We start from the raw sequence: 15,660 nt of genomic DNA on the forward strand, positions 1-15,660 counted from the left end.
ATACAGAAATACCAAAGTTGTAAATATGGGCTTGACAAGATCCGTATTTATCTCCTGTGTTAGTATCAGCAGTTTCTAGCAGCAGTGCTGGAAATTCTCAGCTGCTGAATAAGTTGCCTTTATGACAAAAGGCATTTCCCTCACCCCAGCAAATCACTGTGAGGAGTCCCTGGAGTCCACAGCTCCATGCAGTCCACATGCAGTATTTTTCTATTGAGCAGTGTAATTCCATATTAATTTACTTTTGGAAGTTTGAGATAAACATCTGCCATTTTTTTGTGGTATGTGTAAACCAACTAACATGATGCAGGCACCCTCAGTGCCCACTGTTAATCTAGACCCTGCAGTCTTCTGATGTACAAACAATTGTATTTGCACACCAGCAACACAATTACATTAGGCACATGCACAAAACAGTAGGAAGTCTGACTTGGGTTACATTGCAACTTCAAGGCCCTACAAGATGCCCTAAGTGAACTATAGCCACATTTTAAGTCTTGGATAACAGCAGCAACAGGTATTTACAGGTCTTTCATATGGCAGTATCAGCAACTGACCATCTAACTTTCTTAATGCAGGAATTAAAAGTTGCTAATTACAGAGTGGCATACAATATTACAACCTTTTCTTGGATGTTATGGTGCCAGCCTACCTACCTTCACAGCCTGGCTCAGTGATTCAGTCCGTTACGTAACCAGCTGATTACTTAAGATTCCCTGACAGATTTTTCTCCCTGGTTCACTCACTGCATCATCCCAGTGATGTGAGTATGGCATAAATAAGTGTTGCTTTTTTTGCTGAATATTTTGCTTTACGTTGCCGCTGCAGTTCTCCTGACCAATCTGCCATGGGTGGGATACAGATGTAATTACTGAGGAAAACACCTTATCACATGCACTGCAATTGTTCTGCTCATACTCTATTAAATCAATTTGTTCCAGTCCCTTTCATGTTATAGTAAGGTGAATGCAAGTCAGAAATGCATAAAAGGTCAGAAGTCTCAGTGTGTGGCACCAAACAGGAAGCAGAGATTTGCAATTAATATACTCTCTGATACAAAGTAAACAGGTGCAGTCAAGAGGAAGTATGTGAGGAAGAGTATAAAACCCAGACAAGGCTGAGAAAAATCACTTAGCAGGCTTCTGGGGAGAAAAGTCAAGATAACAAATGAAAAAGAAGAAAAGATAAAAAAAGAAAAGCAGAGCTTCAGAGAACAGGAGGATAGTAATGTATTTATGCAGCATGAAACAAAAATCCTCATACTTCTTTTGTCAGAAATTTTTCAGGGATCATATTCTAAAGATCATTAAAAGGTAAGAAGAAAAGGGATTTAAGTATGTTCAAGCAGAATGAACCAGACAGGATTCAGAAGTTCCATGACTGGATGTTGATTCATTTATTGACTGAACCACTGTACATAACTAAGAAAGCTTTTTGTCAGTAGAAATCACCCTTTATAGCCCAAAGTTTATTAATTTTTTTAAAAATTAACTTTGTTTTCCTTCATTAAAGTATATGGTATAAACTTTCAGAAAATGCTTACCTTAAATATTCCACCCATTAAAATGACCTCCTTATGGGCTTGTAGGTAACTTGTCTTCATACAACTATCACATAGGAGCCTTTTAAAGCTGTGTTATTTTTTAAAAGGTTAAGAAGGAAGTAAATATTTTAATGGCAGTAAGTCTTAACAAACTGGCAAGTCAGAAAAAAACATTCCAACACAGTCCTGTGAGTTTGTTTTTCAGTTTGAACCACAGTGAGTTAAGGATGGAAAGACTGCCTAACTTTTAAATTCTTGGCTTCAGCCTGTTTTAACATGACCTTACCTTAAACAGAGGTGTTTTGTATTCCTTGCCACAGTGCAGGATTTCTTTGAGTTTTAAGGGAGGCAGACTGTCTCCTGTTCTTTTTGAAGGTGCCCACTCTCAGAACGGGGTAGCTCCAGTATGACCAACAATCCAGAATCTCCCATTTACCTTGTTTGCTTGGCTTTTTAGACCCATAGACTTTGAGAGGAATTCTCCTGTAGCCATGAGGATATGTAACAGGCCCATGTGATTTCTATATTCTTGCTGAGAGGGGTGAGGGGAGGACCAGTGCCATAAAAGATGTTGGTTTTAGCTCTGCTTGAGTAACTGGCAGGACTGTCATGTTTAGAGATGTGAATCACACACACAAAGAGGTGACTCACGTATGAACAGGGAAAATGTCACCCAAAACCACTGCTTGTTTTCCTGTTCAGGGCACAGCAGAACATGGTGGGCAAAGACCACCGGACCCCTGACATGGGGGAAGAAGGTGGCAGTGAGGAAAGTGCTTGGTAAGAGGGTCCCAGAGGAGCTGAGGCAGGGCTGGTGAAGAGATGTCCCGAGTGGGAAATCCTCCTGGGGAGGCAAGAAAACCAGCAAACCCAAACTGGGAGCCGAACCAGCATTCATCGGACTTGTCCACACTACCTGCCTGAGCCGAGCAGACACCCCCCCTTCTTTGCATTGTAACAGCAAATAAAAGCCATAAAATATCCAGTCGATTATTAGCAACTCCGTGTCTCTGGGTTGCAGAAGCCCAGGCTGCAGCAGTGACTTTCTTGGGGTGCCAGGAGCTCAGGCCGTGTGTCTGTGGGGTCCGGGCGCTGTGACAGTACGTGTGACAGCTTGTCTGAGGGGCACAGGACCCTGTGGCAGTGTACCTGAGGGGTCCAGACCGCCGTGGCACTGCCAGAGGGGCCCCGGGAGCCCCGAAACGCCTCCATCGGCCCCGACCCCGAGCCGGGCCCGCTCCGGGGAACCGCGGTCCCTCCCTCTGCCCCCCGACCCCTGCCCACTCGCCGCGGGCGGCCCGAGCCATCCGAGGAGGCGGGAGCAGCTGACGCCGTGGCCAGTGCGGCGGCAGCGGCTCCGCCCCGCAAAGCCCAAGCTAAGACGGAAGAAGCTGCCGCCGTCCAGCCGCACAGCAGCCGCCTCTGTCTCCTGCCGGAGCTCGACATGGTGCTTTGAGCCCGGCCGTGCCGAGAGCAGCCACTCCGCACGCCTCTCCGGGGAACCCCGAGCAGCCGCCCCAGCGCCGGAACCGGGGAGGGGGTGGAGGGGGGGCATGGACAAGGCGAGCGGCTCCAGCCGGCCGGGCCGCTGCTAGGAGCCGGGCGGGTATGGCAGAGCGTCGCTAGGGACCCCCTTCCCGCCCCTGTCGCGCAGCTCGGCCCCAGTCCCGCGGCCGCGAGGTGAGCGGGCGGGGGCCGCCGATCAGGGCGGGCCGTGGGGAGGGAAGAAGGGAGCGCGGCCCGCGCTAAAGCCGCCTCCCCGCCGCTTTGTCCTTCCAGGCCCCGCCGTCGCCCAGGAGCAGGGAGGCCGAGAGAGGGGAGCAGCGGGCGGCACCCGGCCGCTGCAGCCCGCCATGGCCCACTCGCCCGTGGCGGTGCAAGTGCCCGGCATGCAGGTGAGCTCCGCGCTGCGCCGGCCCCAAAATGGAGGCGATGGGCCCAGGCTCGGCCCCGGCTCCGGAAGCGGCGCTTGCGGCCCCACCGGGCGGAGGCCGCTGCTGGGGCGATGGGGTCTGGGGGATCGCGGGGTCGTCGAAGCGGGGCGGGCGGAGCGGCCTGGCTGCGGAGGAGCCGCGGAAAGGCCTCGTTCGGCCTAGGGAGGAGAGCGGGCCAGAGCCTTCGCCGAGCGAAGGAGAGAGAGAGAGGGGTACTCTGAGGTAACGGGAGGCCCGGGAGAGGCCCCGCTCCCTCAGAGTGCCCCAGGGGGGAGGCGTACCTGCTGCCAGCCCTTCGGAGGCGAAGAGTTTCCTCTGCCTCCCAACCCCCCCTTTGTTCGGGGTTGGCCACCCGGCGTCCAGGAGCTTCTGAAACTGATTAAAGGCGAAATGAAGTTAATCGCAGGGTGTGTGGGTGCCCTGTAAATGACATCTCGGGCTCGCTGGCAAGCCTGCCTCCCGCAGGACTTCCCCACCGACATGCGCTTGGCCCTGGGCCTGCAGCGCGGCTTCTCCGGGGACCTTGCGATTAAATGGAGAGGGAGGTGGCAGAGGCGAGGTGTGGTGGTGAGGCTGCACAGCGGGCAGCTGGCTGCGGGGAGCCCTCGTCTCTCAGAGCCTTGCACCTCGATATGGCTGGCAGTGAGACCTGCTGTCTTCTCTGTGTAGTATCTGCTTAGGAAACAAACAAGCTCCTATGTTACTAATTTACATAGGAATGGCTGAATAACCTCTGGCTCTTGTCTCTTACTCCAGCTGGACAATCTAGTTCAAGCTTGGCCAGAGATCTTTAACAAACATACAGGAGCTGAGGGCTGAACTCCTTTCAGTGTTTTTATTTTTCCTTGTCAGACACTAGCAGCCCAGTCAGTGTTTTGAGTGTTCTTTTCACTTCAGGGGAAGCCATTACTATATAATACTGAAGTTTTTTTTCAGTTCAAATGACATAGGAGGCTTTCTGATACAATTCTATGTATGCAAGACATGAGAAGTAAAAGAGTTCATGAGGTTTCAGAAGAGAAAGCTAGAATTTCTCTTGGTAAGGTGTCTTTTAGAAAGAACAGAATTGATGTATAAACAGTATATATTAATATATGCTAGTTGAAAAGCCAAGAATAGGTTTACCTTTCTGAAGTCAGTTGATACTTAAGTTATCCACTGACTTTGTTGTTACAAGAGGACATAGACCATGGTTTCTCAGCCTCCTTGTTCCATTAGTGTTAGGGTTACGGTTGTATTGGTACATCCTAAAAAAACTTTGTAACAAAGAATTAGAGGCTTTAGCCTGATCTACTTTTTTTTATAACCTCTTTTGTTTGTTGGTTTTGTTTGAAGTGTTTGTATTTGTGAGGCTTCTATTTTAAAATCCAAGTTTGTTGATTTCTTAATTTTTTTATCTGCTTAGTGTGTTGCTGTCCTATTTCCCATAGCTGCCCTGTCTTCACAAAAGGACCTTGAAATTATTTAAGGTCCTGTTTTCCATGGCTATACCAATAAACTTTATGTAATAGCATATTTAATTTCACTAGTATTGTAGTTAGTTTAACCCAGACTCAGTAACATATGTCTGTATGTTTGAAGCAGTTTTTAGACTATTAGATGTGTACAGCTGCATAGGATTAAAAGACATTTTTCCCTCGGTGACTTTTATCAAGGCTATTACATGAGTCCTAAAAAAGTCTTAGAATACAAAGAAATAGAATCTAGTGTGAAATTACTTTGCCCACTCTTATAAAAGAAGAGTCATAATGTGGGGGGAGGGTAATTAAAACCAATCAGAACAACACAACTCTTATAGAAAGATGTTTTGTAGTCTGAGTTGCAAGGGTTGCTTCTCTCTCTTTTTTTTTTTTTTTTCTTTCTTTAAACCTATCTGAACTACTTAGTCAGAATCATCCAGGTGATGATAAAAGTGTCCCTGCTCTGCTCAGAGTTAAATGGATGCTGATTGATTGAAGAAGGAATAAACATGTTCTTCTGTGATGGAAGATCTAAGAGTTACATTAAAACTATCACTGTGAAAGCATAGCTGCAATGTCAAGCATGTTGTTGGTATTCTGTGTTGAGGGAACCATTTTATTTAATATAACAATTGAAGCTGAATTTGCTGGGGAATGTATTGCAGGTTTGAAAATTTCAGTTTTATTGTAACCTTACACTTCCCCTCCAAATTGCATTATACAAAAAAAGTATCAACAATCTGGAAATAAGATATATTTCCCATCCAAAGAATTTTTTTTTCAGTTTATCACCAAAGGATTACAGAAGCTTGACTGTTTTAAGAACTGTCATCTTTGGAAGAGTCAGGTTCCCTTTTAAAAAAAAAAATCCAAATATGGAAAATTACAGAAAGTCACATAGAGTTATTTTGGAGAACTGGGAGTCTGACTTTCAGTACCCTGGCAACAGTGGAAGACCCAGAGGCAGCATTATCTGTTGCCTGTATGAGGACTTACAGAACCATCTGCTTATGTAATGGTTGTGTTCTGTTTAACCTGTCATGTGTTCCTAAAAAAACCTAATTTATACCTAATAATTCATGCCTGTGCAAACAACTTCCTCAACATGTTCATTTTCCTTGCTCCTTTGAAAAAGCTCCACCTGATCCAATTGTATGATATTAACTTACTCAGCTGCCAGGCTTCTAAACCCATTCAATACAATCAAAGTACTCAGTGAATGTATAAAATAAGTGTTCTGAAGCTGAGCATGATACACCAAATTATGGCACTTTGTACAGAATTCAAGACTAGAATAAAAAAATGAAAAGTCATTTGAGCTCTGTGAGCACAAATAAGGTGTCCTGGTTATATGAAAACAGTTTGCAATTAGTTTGAATGTTAGGTTGGAGTTTCTATTTAGTAATGCCACTGTAAATCTGTTCATTTTTCTAATCAGATAGAAATATTCACACCAGTTATGAGTATGGAAACCTTCAGATCTTGCAGTGAGAAGCTTGTGCACTGTCCACCTGTCTTCAAGCAATCCAGATGAGCTTATACAGAACATTTCTGGATATGGCTTGCAAGAGAGATGTTGGAACCTCCTTGAGTCTTTTACAAATCCAAGGCTTGTGACTGAAAACAGTTGGGAGTGAAGTGTCAGACTCCTTCTTAGTCCTACACTAAGGCTCTTCTCTTGCCCAGCAGACAGGATGCATAGTTAAGAGTGTTATGTTTCAGGTGTTCAGAAAGTCACTAATATGTTGATCATTGAAGACTGATGTGCTGCTGATGTTAACTTATATTACTGACACACATCAAACAGTACCCTAAAACTTCTTTACAAATAAAAGAGGCTGGAAACTGTTAATTTACAAGTGAGTAGCAATTAACCTTTCTAAGATGAAGAGTGATGACATTCTTTCAGCATCCTGTATTTCCAAACTAGTCTGTAAACTTCAGTGATGGAGCAGCAGTCAAGTAATAAATGCCCTTTTTTAGCTGGTAGAGTTTTTATTTCTACACTTTCTTTTTCCCATTCTAATTTGCTGTGCAAAAATCTTAAGTCTATGAAATATTCATTCATTAACTAATGGGAATGTTTCTCATTAGCATGTCTTCTCACCATTGTGTGTGTCTTTGGAAACTTTTTTGGGACTTTATTTCTCTGTGTCTGATATCCTACTCATCTAAACACTTTTTTGTTTCCTTTCTTGTAGCTTTGTTGGGATCTCCTGATCCTGTATGGCAATAGTCTTGAGTGCAAGCAGAAAGGTTATTTAGACCTGTTCTCCATCTGTTTTTATTGTCATTCAGACTATTTTGCAATAAAAAGCCTAACTTCCTCTAAAAGCAGAGCAGCCAGAAGCACGTGACCTGTCAGCCAGTGTACTCTGATTCACAATTGAAGGATTGCTTGGTAAAATACAAACTTGGACCTAAAGGTGAGCTTTGTTCTCTGTGCTGCCAGTTAACAGGCTGGCTCTAGGATGCTGCTGAACAGCCTGAGCCTGGCAGCTGGAAGGTCTCATGCTGCAGGATGTTCAGAGGCAGATCAGTTAGATCTAGTTATTGTATGGGTATAGAAAGATTAATGGAAAGATGGTTATTTAATTTTGGAAGTGATCTTTTTCATAGATCAAGAAAGAAATGGCATTTCCTCTTAAATTAGTGCACCTGTAGAAACGGGCTCTTTGTGTGGTGCCTAAAGCTAGTATGGAAGTGTCAGATTTTTAGTAAACCTGATGCATTGTAGTTACAAAAATATGACTTCTCTTAAAAGTAAGCAATCTGTTACTGTCAAGTGTTTAGAGAGTTGGCATTAGAGGAACTAAAACCTTTGAAGAAAAATCCATGAGCTGTATCCAGATACTTCTACGGTGAGTTTGAAAAGACTTCAAACTTTTACTATTTAGAGACATGGTTGACTTAAGGCAAACTGGAAAGTCTTGCACTTGCAGGGCACCAGGGGACTTCCACAGTGCCTGTAAAAACAGGGATTTCTTACTGTTAAGCTAGGATGGACTCCAGCATTTTGGTGATTAATACCTTGTACAATTTCAGTTCCTTGATTCATACTTTGAGCCACAGTGCAGTCAGACTGCAGGAAGATGGTATTTTAAGACCTGTGCAGAACACACCTCTTTGTACCTGAAGCAGATATGCATTAAGATATTTGTGGAATTCAGTACTGCTGTTGTTGCTTTCCTGGTGGTGCTTGATACAGAAGCTCTGTCATACCTCACAGAGGTATGCTAATTCAGCTCAGATTTTATTAGCTGAACTTGGTCCTTCTGCCTTGTGCTTTGTAATAAGTTATTCTGATGACAAAAGTAGGGCTTAGTCATACTTGTACTCTCCTGCTGTTATCAAAGGAGGAGAATAGAGTGAGCCGTGGCAAGTGCTTGATACAAGGGAGCTGTATAGGTATAATCAGCTGGATTTCAGCAGACATTTTTATCAGGCTTAGAAGAAAAAAATACACAGCTCCCTTTACAGCTCTTCCAGTAGTACTTCTCTGTGCAGATATCACTGTTTTATATACATGTTAAGCTCCCTGACCTGGAATTCAGTGGCAAATCTGCTGAAGCTACAGAGAGCACAAACTCAGCTTGACTCTCCTTAATCTCTCTGCTGCTCCATGCCATCATATATTCTTAACATTTGGTTAGAGGGTAATTTCCTCCAAAAGGTAAAAACATAAATTCTGAAACCAGACTTTCAATAATATATCTTTGTTACTTCCTTCTGTAGTGATCTTTTTTCTGTTTAATTTAACATTGAAAAAATTCACACTGGCTGGTTTTGCACTTGAATGTCTGTCATGTCATGCTTTACAAGTCCTGATGCAAGTTTTCCTTCTTGTTTCCTCAAAAAGAATATATAGCAAGTAGTAGCTCAGTAATATTTTGCTGTTAACAAAAAAGAAAGTTCTTTAGAGAGGGGATGATTTTTTCTTCACATACGGTAACTTTGTGGCACATTATGAATAGGTAATATGACTGAATGTGCCTTTGCAGCAGTATTTGTACTGTGAGACCAATGGAACATCTTAGTAAGTATAGGTAAGTGTATTATCCTCAGTTTTTGTTGCTTTTAGTCATCTCCAAAAGTGACAGGATTAATTTAAAGCTTGATAGTAAAAGTACCTCTTGTTTGCACTTCAGCAGTTAGATTGAAGAAGGTGTCCTCAACTCTGAAAAGCAGTGAGGCTGCTGTTTTGCCTTTCATTTATTCTTAGGGACTGAGTTTAATAATTGACAGACATGTGAAGAGTTCAGGGATGGATTCTGGGGAGATGAGGTTGGGAATGAACAGTACACAGTTGACCTTGAGATTCTTCTGTAACAATTTTCTGCCATGCTGTAGTTGGTGGCTACATGTATGTTGTCTTTGCAGAAATAGAGAGTTGGTGAGGTATCTATTCTGTCTCTTTATGCTGCTGTTTAAATCCTGCTATTTTGTTCCGACTTATAATAATTGAAAATCAAATTCCTTCCTAATACCACTTCACCAGTTTTTGTGCTATTTAAAGAATTGTCATTTGTTCTTTAACTTCTGGCAGTTCTAGAACAAGTCTGTTCTGCTTATTAAGTTGAGGGCGCTCAACTGAGCACACTCCTTAGCTCTGAGGGAGAGACTTAAATCTCATGTGAAGAAGAAGGCCCATCTAGTGATACTCACTGAAATCCTTTTGGCCAGAGGGTTTGCTAGCCCAGTGAATCTGGCAAGAGAACTCAGAGAAGCTATTAATAAAGGGACAGATAAGGTAACAGTGGCTCATTGGTCTCATTTTTCTTTGTATCTTGCGCATGTGGTTTTGCAGACATAGGCTATATTGATTAGGTCTGTAGCCTGTGAAGGAGCATGGCTTCAGCTTAGATCTTTCTTTATGAAGAAAGGCTTGCAGAACTGTGTAGCTGACTTTTAGAAGTATGAAGCAAAGTTGGTTGTGTTAGTATCTGTATTTGAATGGTCTTAATAGAGGCAGTGTATCTGGAAAAGCTGTGTGGTGGTGTCTGTTGTGGATATGCTTGGATTCTGTGTGCACTGATGAAGGAGAGCAAGGAATGAGAAATGTTATCTGCAGGTTTCACACTCGAGCTGTGTGTGAAAGTAGGGGCCCATAAGCCCAGGGTGGCTTCATGAACCATAAGTCAAGAATCATCTATTCGGTCTTGAATAAAGTGGTTTTTTAAGTGTTTCATTACCCCTTTCCCCCCTGTCCTGTTCCCTAATCCTTTGTAGGCTTTCTTTTCAAGTGGATACTGTTATATGTTCTGAATATTTGAATGTTAATTTAGGGGGATCAGAGTGTGTCTGTCCTTTGCTAGATATCAAGGTATATTTCACTGTAGGCTTCTGTGTTGAAAGCTGAATAATAAAACACTGTACAGCTTGAAATGAGCATGGCTGTTATAAAGTGTGTAAATGTAAAACACTGAATGAACAAAGATACAATTTCTATTGATGTAAATCAATTAAAAGCTTGTGGGGAATTATGAATGCAGCAAGATGAGCTTGCTGTTAATCTCTCACCTAGGAAGGTGTCATCTCATAACTGGTCATAGCAAGAACATTTTTACATTCCTGTACAGCTTTGTTCTAGCCTAGTTGGCAAGAAGAATTTGATTTTTTTTTCCAGGGTGGTTCTTTTCCTCCCCTCCTCCTTCACATCACCTTTTATGTAATGAGATGCTTTGCCATGCTATGAATGAGCCACAGAGTAATTGAAAAAGGAGTTTCCTGAAATGGGCAGGTTGGTTCTGGCAGGGTAGGTTTCTTGCTTCCTTTGTAGCTCATTTTGGAGTTGTATTTCTGGTTTTTCATTGAGTGCTCCTTGTAGCTCCAGGTCCAGTATGATTGATATGATCAAGGGCCAGTATACAAGAGGAGAGTACAGTTTTCAGGCTTGTGGTCACCTACCCTTGGGGAGAGGACAGAAATCCAGGATTCTGGTAAACTAATATGTTTGCCTTCCTTCCTCAAAATGGGTCCTGCAAAAGCTGAAGGAATGGCATAATATCCTCTAACCTTGGAGTTCATTGCAGGCAGTGGTAATACCTGCAGAAATTTCTGTGGTTAATGAACCTGTGGCTTGATCTTTATCCCACATAAAATAACTAGTGAATAACTAGTGAGTCTCTTCAGAAGAGGGATTTAACAAAGATACTTGTTTGTGTGTGTGTGTGTGTGTGAAATGTGAGGTCTTGCTACTTCTCTCTAGTATTTGAACTGGCAAGTTAAAAAGCTGGATTTTGTTACTTTTGTTCTATCTGGATTTCAATGCAAGTTTAATCTTATTTACAGGAGGAAAGTCTGTATCGTTTTTGCTGTGCAAGTTAGAACATGCTAAAATGGCTCCTGAGAGCAGTGAGGAGGTCTGTAACACTTAGGTAGCAGTTGCCATTTAACTGTATATACCAAATCTTTAAGTAGTAGGAAAATGGTCCAAATGCTGTAATGATACAGTTTACTGCTGGCAGAGTTTTTCCTTGGTGGTTTTTTCAAATGGGTGTGGCAAAAATTAAAAAAAAAAGTTGTTTGTGTACTGATAAGGAGGCTGCTTGCTGAAAGGAAAGGCATGCTGGTGAAAGTAGGCTGTAGCCTGTAAATAGTTATTTTTCCATATTCCTATTAGATGTGGTGTTTGTAATGTCTCTGCAGATCACATTTTCCAAAGCAGCTCATAAAATGGAGGTATCAAAACTGATCCTCAGCAATGAGAAGCTGCAGTGGCCCTCTATTTTCTGACTTCTAATTCAGGTGTATAAGCAGTAAGGTCATTAAGGTGGGTTAATTACCCATTCAGCAGGCACTTGTCTGTAATTTTTGAAAGTTCAGCTTGTTGAACTATTAATAAATACAGAACAATGTTTGAACTCTTAGGTGTACCAGAACCTGTTGTTTTCTTGAATGCCCACCCATCCTATCTAATGAATGTTCAGTCCCTTATGTCTCTTCGAAATCATACTGAAGACCTAGCAAGATGCACCCCTCTCCTTCCTTAATTCTTCTGATTCTTTTGGTAGGCCATGCTCCTAAGAGATGTGAACAGACTGTGCACAGTGGTTTGGGAAATATTTTTAAAGACAGGTGGTTAAAAGGTATTCAGGCACAGAATGGAACTTAAGTGGGACTACATTGAAATGTGAGGATATTCAGTTACTGAGTTCAGTGCCATGAGAACTCTCTCCTTTTTGTGTTTTCTCAGTACAGAAAACTCTTCAGAAATGATTGGTGTAATTTTTTTTCAGTTGCCTGTATCAAAAACATAATCTTTGGGAGATGTGTTGATATTCTTGCTTCTTGCTTATTTTTGCTGTTTCCTAAGCCTCTTCATGATGTTACCAAAGTGAAAGGACAGCTAAGAATAGAGGAAGTGAGTTCAGTGGTTTCCATTTCCAATATGATGTACAATTGACAGCTTGCATCTGCCACAGTTCAGAGATGGTTTGAAGATGAAGGTGGTTCTTTCCATAAAAATCTGAGAATGAGTGGGCTGAATTTTAAAGTTTTGATAGTCATAAGAATTTTCAAGCAGCTCACCGGATGGCTGACTAGATGAAAACAAAGCCACATGGATTTTTTTTGCCTGCTTGTTTTTGCTTTTGCTTTATATTGCAGTTCTCCAGGTTCTCAGTAAAAATGGCAGTAAATCTTGATCTTGTCAGATAAGGGAGATGTTTGATAAAGGATGTAACAAAGGTCAGATTCTATTTAAGGCCAGCAAAGTTCAGATCTAGATTTTGCTACCTACCATGTAGGAAAGCTTGATAATGTAAAAGTTTGATACTTGACAAAACCAAATTATGTTGTAGTTAAAATAATTTTTAGTGTGTAAATGCACAGTGTGTAATCTTCAGTGTGTATCATACTATATCATATCATTCCAGTAAATATAATGAAATGTATCTACTGTTGTTTTTATCTGAGTCTTGAACAGGACTGCAGGGTAGCATCAAAGTAAAGTTTCTGAGAAGCAAGAGTGTGTGTACAAGATAGAGAAAAAAGATGCCTGCAGGTTTTACCCTTGTTATGAATATCTGAAGGTTCTTTTTTTTCTGATTCTTTAAGTAATTATGGATCTGCAGTTTTGCCTTCATTGACTGCCTGTGGCACTGTTTGTGTGAATAACTGATTGTAATAGGAGTTTAAAATAAAACTGGCAGGGGGAGGTAGGGAGGAGCTGCAGAATGAAAATCTATCACATGTGGTGGCTATGTTGTTAGTGAAATGTTTCTTATGCAGGTAAAATACTGAAATGCAAATACTGTATGTGAATATACAGTACACTGTATAGAATATCAATGTGTGTAAATACATATAATATCTGAAAGTAGATGTAGGTAGTACATGGAAAGAAATTCAGCTGTGAAGATATATCTGTTAAGACATTACTCTTAAGAAGTCACGTAGTACAGTATTTTTACCAGTCTTAATCCATTTTAATTTTAATTTTTGGGGGGCCTGAGCTTTAAGGGGGGCCTGAGATAAATGTCTATGAATTAACCGATTACTTATGGTTTCAATGTGTTCCAACTCCAATGCAGTATTTTGTAAGGGTCAGGTAAGTGCTGAGAATAGATTAAATGTCTTAACTTTTAATCTGCTTCATTGACTTTCAAGAGTTTTTTACTCACTGTATTTCAGGTACTCATTCTTAAAACAATAAAATGTATTTTGGAGATTTTGCAGATAATAAACTAGCCCTCATAATTGCTATTTAGTTTTATTGTTAGCCATAATTTAGACAGTAGGATTTAAGAGAAAAGGTGCAACAAAGTTGGCACACTTTCCTGATCTGGCATTTTAATGCTAATGTAACTGTGAGCCTGCACAGCAGATGGGTGTTTTTTTGTTGGTGGGCTGTTTCTAAGTTTTTTTGTCTCCTTTTCCTCAGCTTTTCTGTAAGATAGCTCTTTTCTTTATAGTTTACCTTTTGCTTCTTGCTGGCTATGAAGATCATTTTTTTATTTTAATGAGCAGTTGTTTTGAAATAATGTTCTTTTAAACATAGGTAATTCTGGTGGCATCCGAAGTTACCACCAGAACATGTTTGGGTGCCATAGTAGATACTTGAAAAGCTTGCATAGTCACTCTTGCCAGCATTTCATAAAATCTTTTGAGGTAATTGTATCTTTTTCTAATGTGTAATAATAATAATGTGTGAACAATGTCTCCCAATGTGGTGAGATACTCCGTAGTGTTGCTGCAATTTTAAGGAAACTTCTGTTTCAAATAAAGCCTGAGAAATGCTTGGAAGTCCAGATAGTGTAACAGCATTTCTGGGTCAGGTCTTAGAAATATTATTAAGACAACAGGATACATGTTATCACTTTGATAGACTACATAGAAGAAATCTCAAAAGACTGTGTTAAACTATTTGCTTTGGGAGACCTAGAGGATCTTGGTTTTGATTTTGTTAGATACAAGGCATTAGCTCAGTCTCTGTCCAAGATTCTTTGAAGGTTTTGTTTTTTCATCCATTTGTACTCAGTACTCTTTAATGAAATTAATTAATGGACCTTCTTACACAGCCTGTTGCAGTAAGAGATATCCTGCTCTAAGGGTTTCTGAAGCATTCTGTCTAATAGATACTATTTCTTCTAATCCAAATTGCATACACCAGTGTATGTCATTAGATATCTCTATAGTCTTGGAAGTTATTCAGTGTGCTTTAACCTTGCTTCAAAAGAAGGACTTGAAATTTGGAGAACATGTATGTGAAGGGGTCAGAGGTGGGGAGGTGAGCCAGCCAGTCAGGCTTGTGGGAGAATAGGACATTGCTGCATAGCTGTGTTTATTGGAATAAAAAGGAAATACTTATATAAGCCATATTGGCAGAATACTTGCTGCAGCTACTGCAGTTATGTTGGCAAAAGTTATACTGTTGTGTTTCTGATTTGGGGCTTCTGAGCAGGCAGCTGAAGTCCCATCCAAGGTGAATTATCCTGTGACTGTGTGTGTGTCTATACATATGTGTATAAACACATGCAGTGATGGTACATGCTGAGGAGGAGGGAGTTTACTGAACAGGCTGTGAAGTTGTTCTGGCTTGGTGAAATGGTGGAGTGCTGAGCTATGTAGAGGGCTTGTATTGTCATGCTGGTGCTGGTACTGTTACTCATGCTGGGGAGGCTGAAGCTGGCATGTGAATGGGCCTGTGCTTGTCATACTTGTTGCTGTTTTTATCTGTGGAAACAGACTTAGGGTGGGGAAGAGCATAGATTCTCTTCCTGATTTGCTCACTTACAGGTGTTATCTTCGGAGAGGTGATGATGGAATCAAAAAAATGTCTATTGTGTTCTTACCATCTGCTGCTCAGCAGACGTGACTCCCCATGGAAATGGGTATTTATTAAAAAAAAACAAAAAGGATTCATGCAGGCAGCTTTCAAAACTTCTAAACTTTTTTTTTCCATTCAGAGGAAAGTCTTTGAAAAACAGGGAAAAACCTTTGGCTGTTTTGCTTAGGACCATTAATACTGTTAGAAGTCTATTTCTACAACATTAGAAGCTTAACTGGCAGCTGTGCTGCAAAAATTTATTGGTATGTATTGAGGGGGTGTATGTTCACACACTTTTATTTGTATAAAATATATTTCCATTTTTTTCTGTATCAGGAGGAGGAGTATAGGCATTACTGCACTATAAAAATTTACTTTTGTTTGTCTTTTCAAGTTTTGGTAGTTTTTTTTTTTTTAGTTGTAGAAAAATATTCCTGTAAAATGATAAGGGAA

General features: G+C 41.3%; 1 protein-coding gene across 1 annotated transcript in view; it reads left to right on the forward strand.

Moving 5' to 3' along the window:
- The first annotated feature begins 2,882 nt into the window (after nt 1-2,882).
- STK26 (serine/threonine kinase 26) overlaps nt 2,883-15,660 on the forward strand; it is a 34,547-nt gene continuing 21,769 nt past the window's right edge. Inside the window, exons 1-2 of the mRNA XM_030448932.1 lie at nt 2,883-3,223; nt 3,323-3,438. Of these exons, the coding sequence (XP_030304792.1) occupies nt 3,397-3,438 (42 nt within the window). The 5' untranslated portion in view covers nt 2,883-3,223; nt 3,323-3,396. The remainder of the gene's footprint in view (nt 3,224-3,322; nt 3,439-15,660) is intronic.

The sequence above is a fragment of the Calypte anna genome, chromosome 4 (assembly GCF_003957555.1).
Source record: "Calypte anna isolate BGI_N300 chromosome 4, bCalAnn1_v1.p, whole genome shotgun sequence".
In the NCBI taxonomy this organism is placed as follows: domain Eukaryota; kingdom Metazoa; phylum Chordata; class Aves; order Apodiformes; family Trochilidae; genus Calypte; species Calypte anna.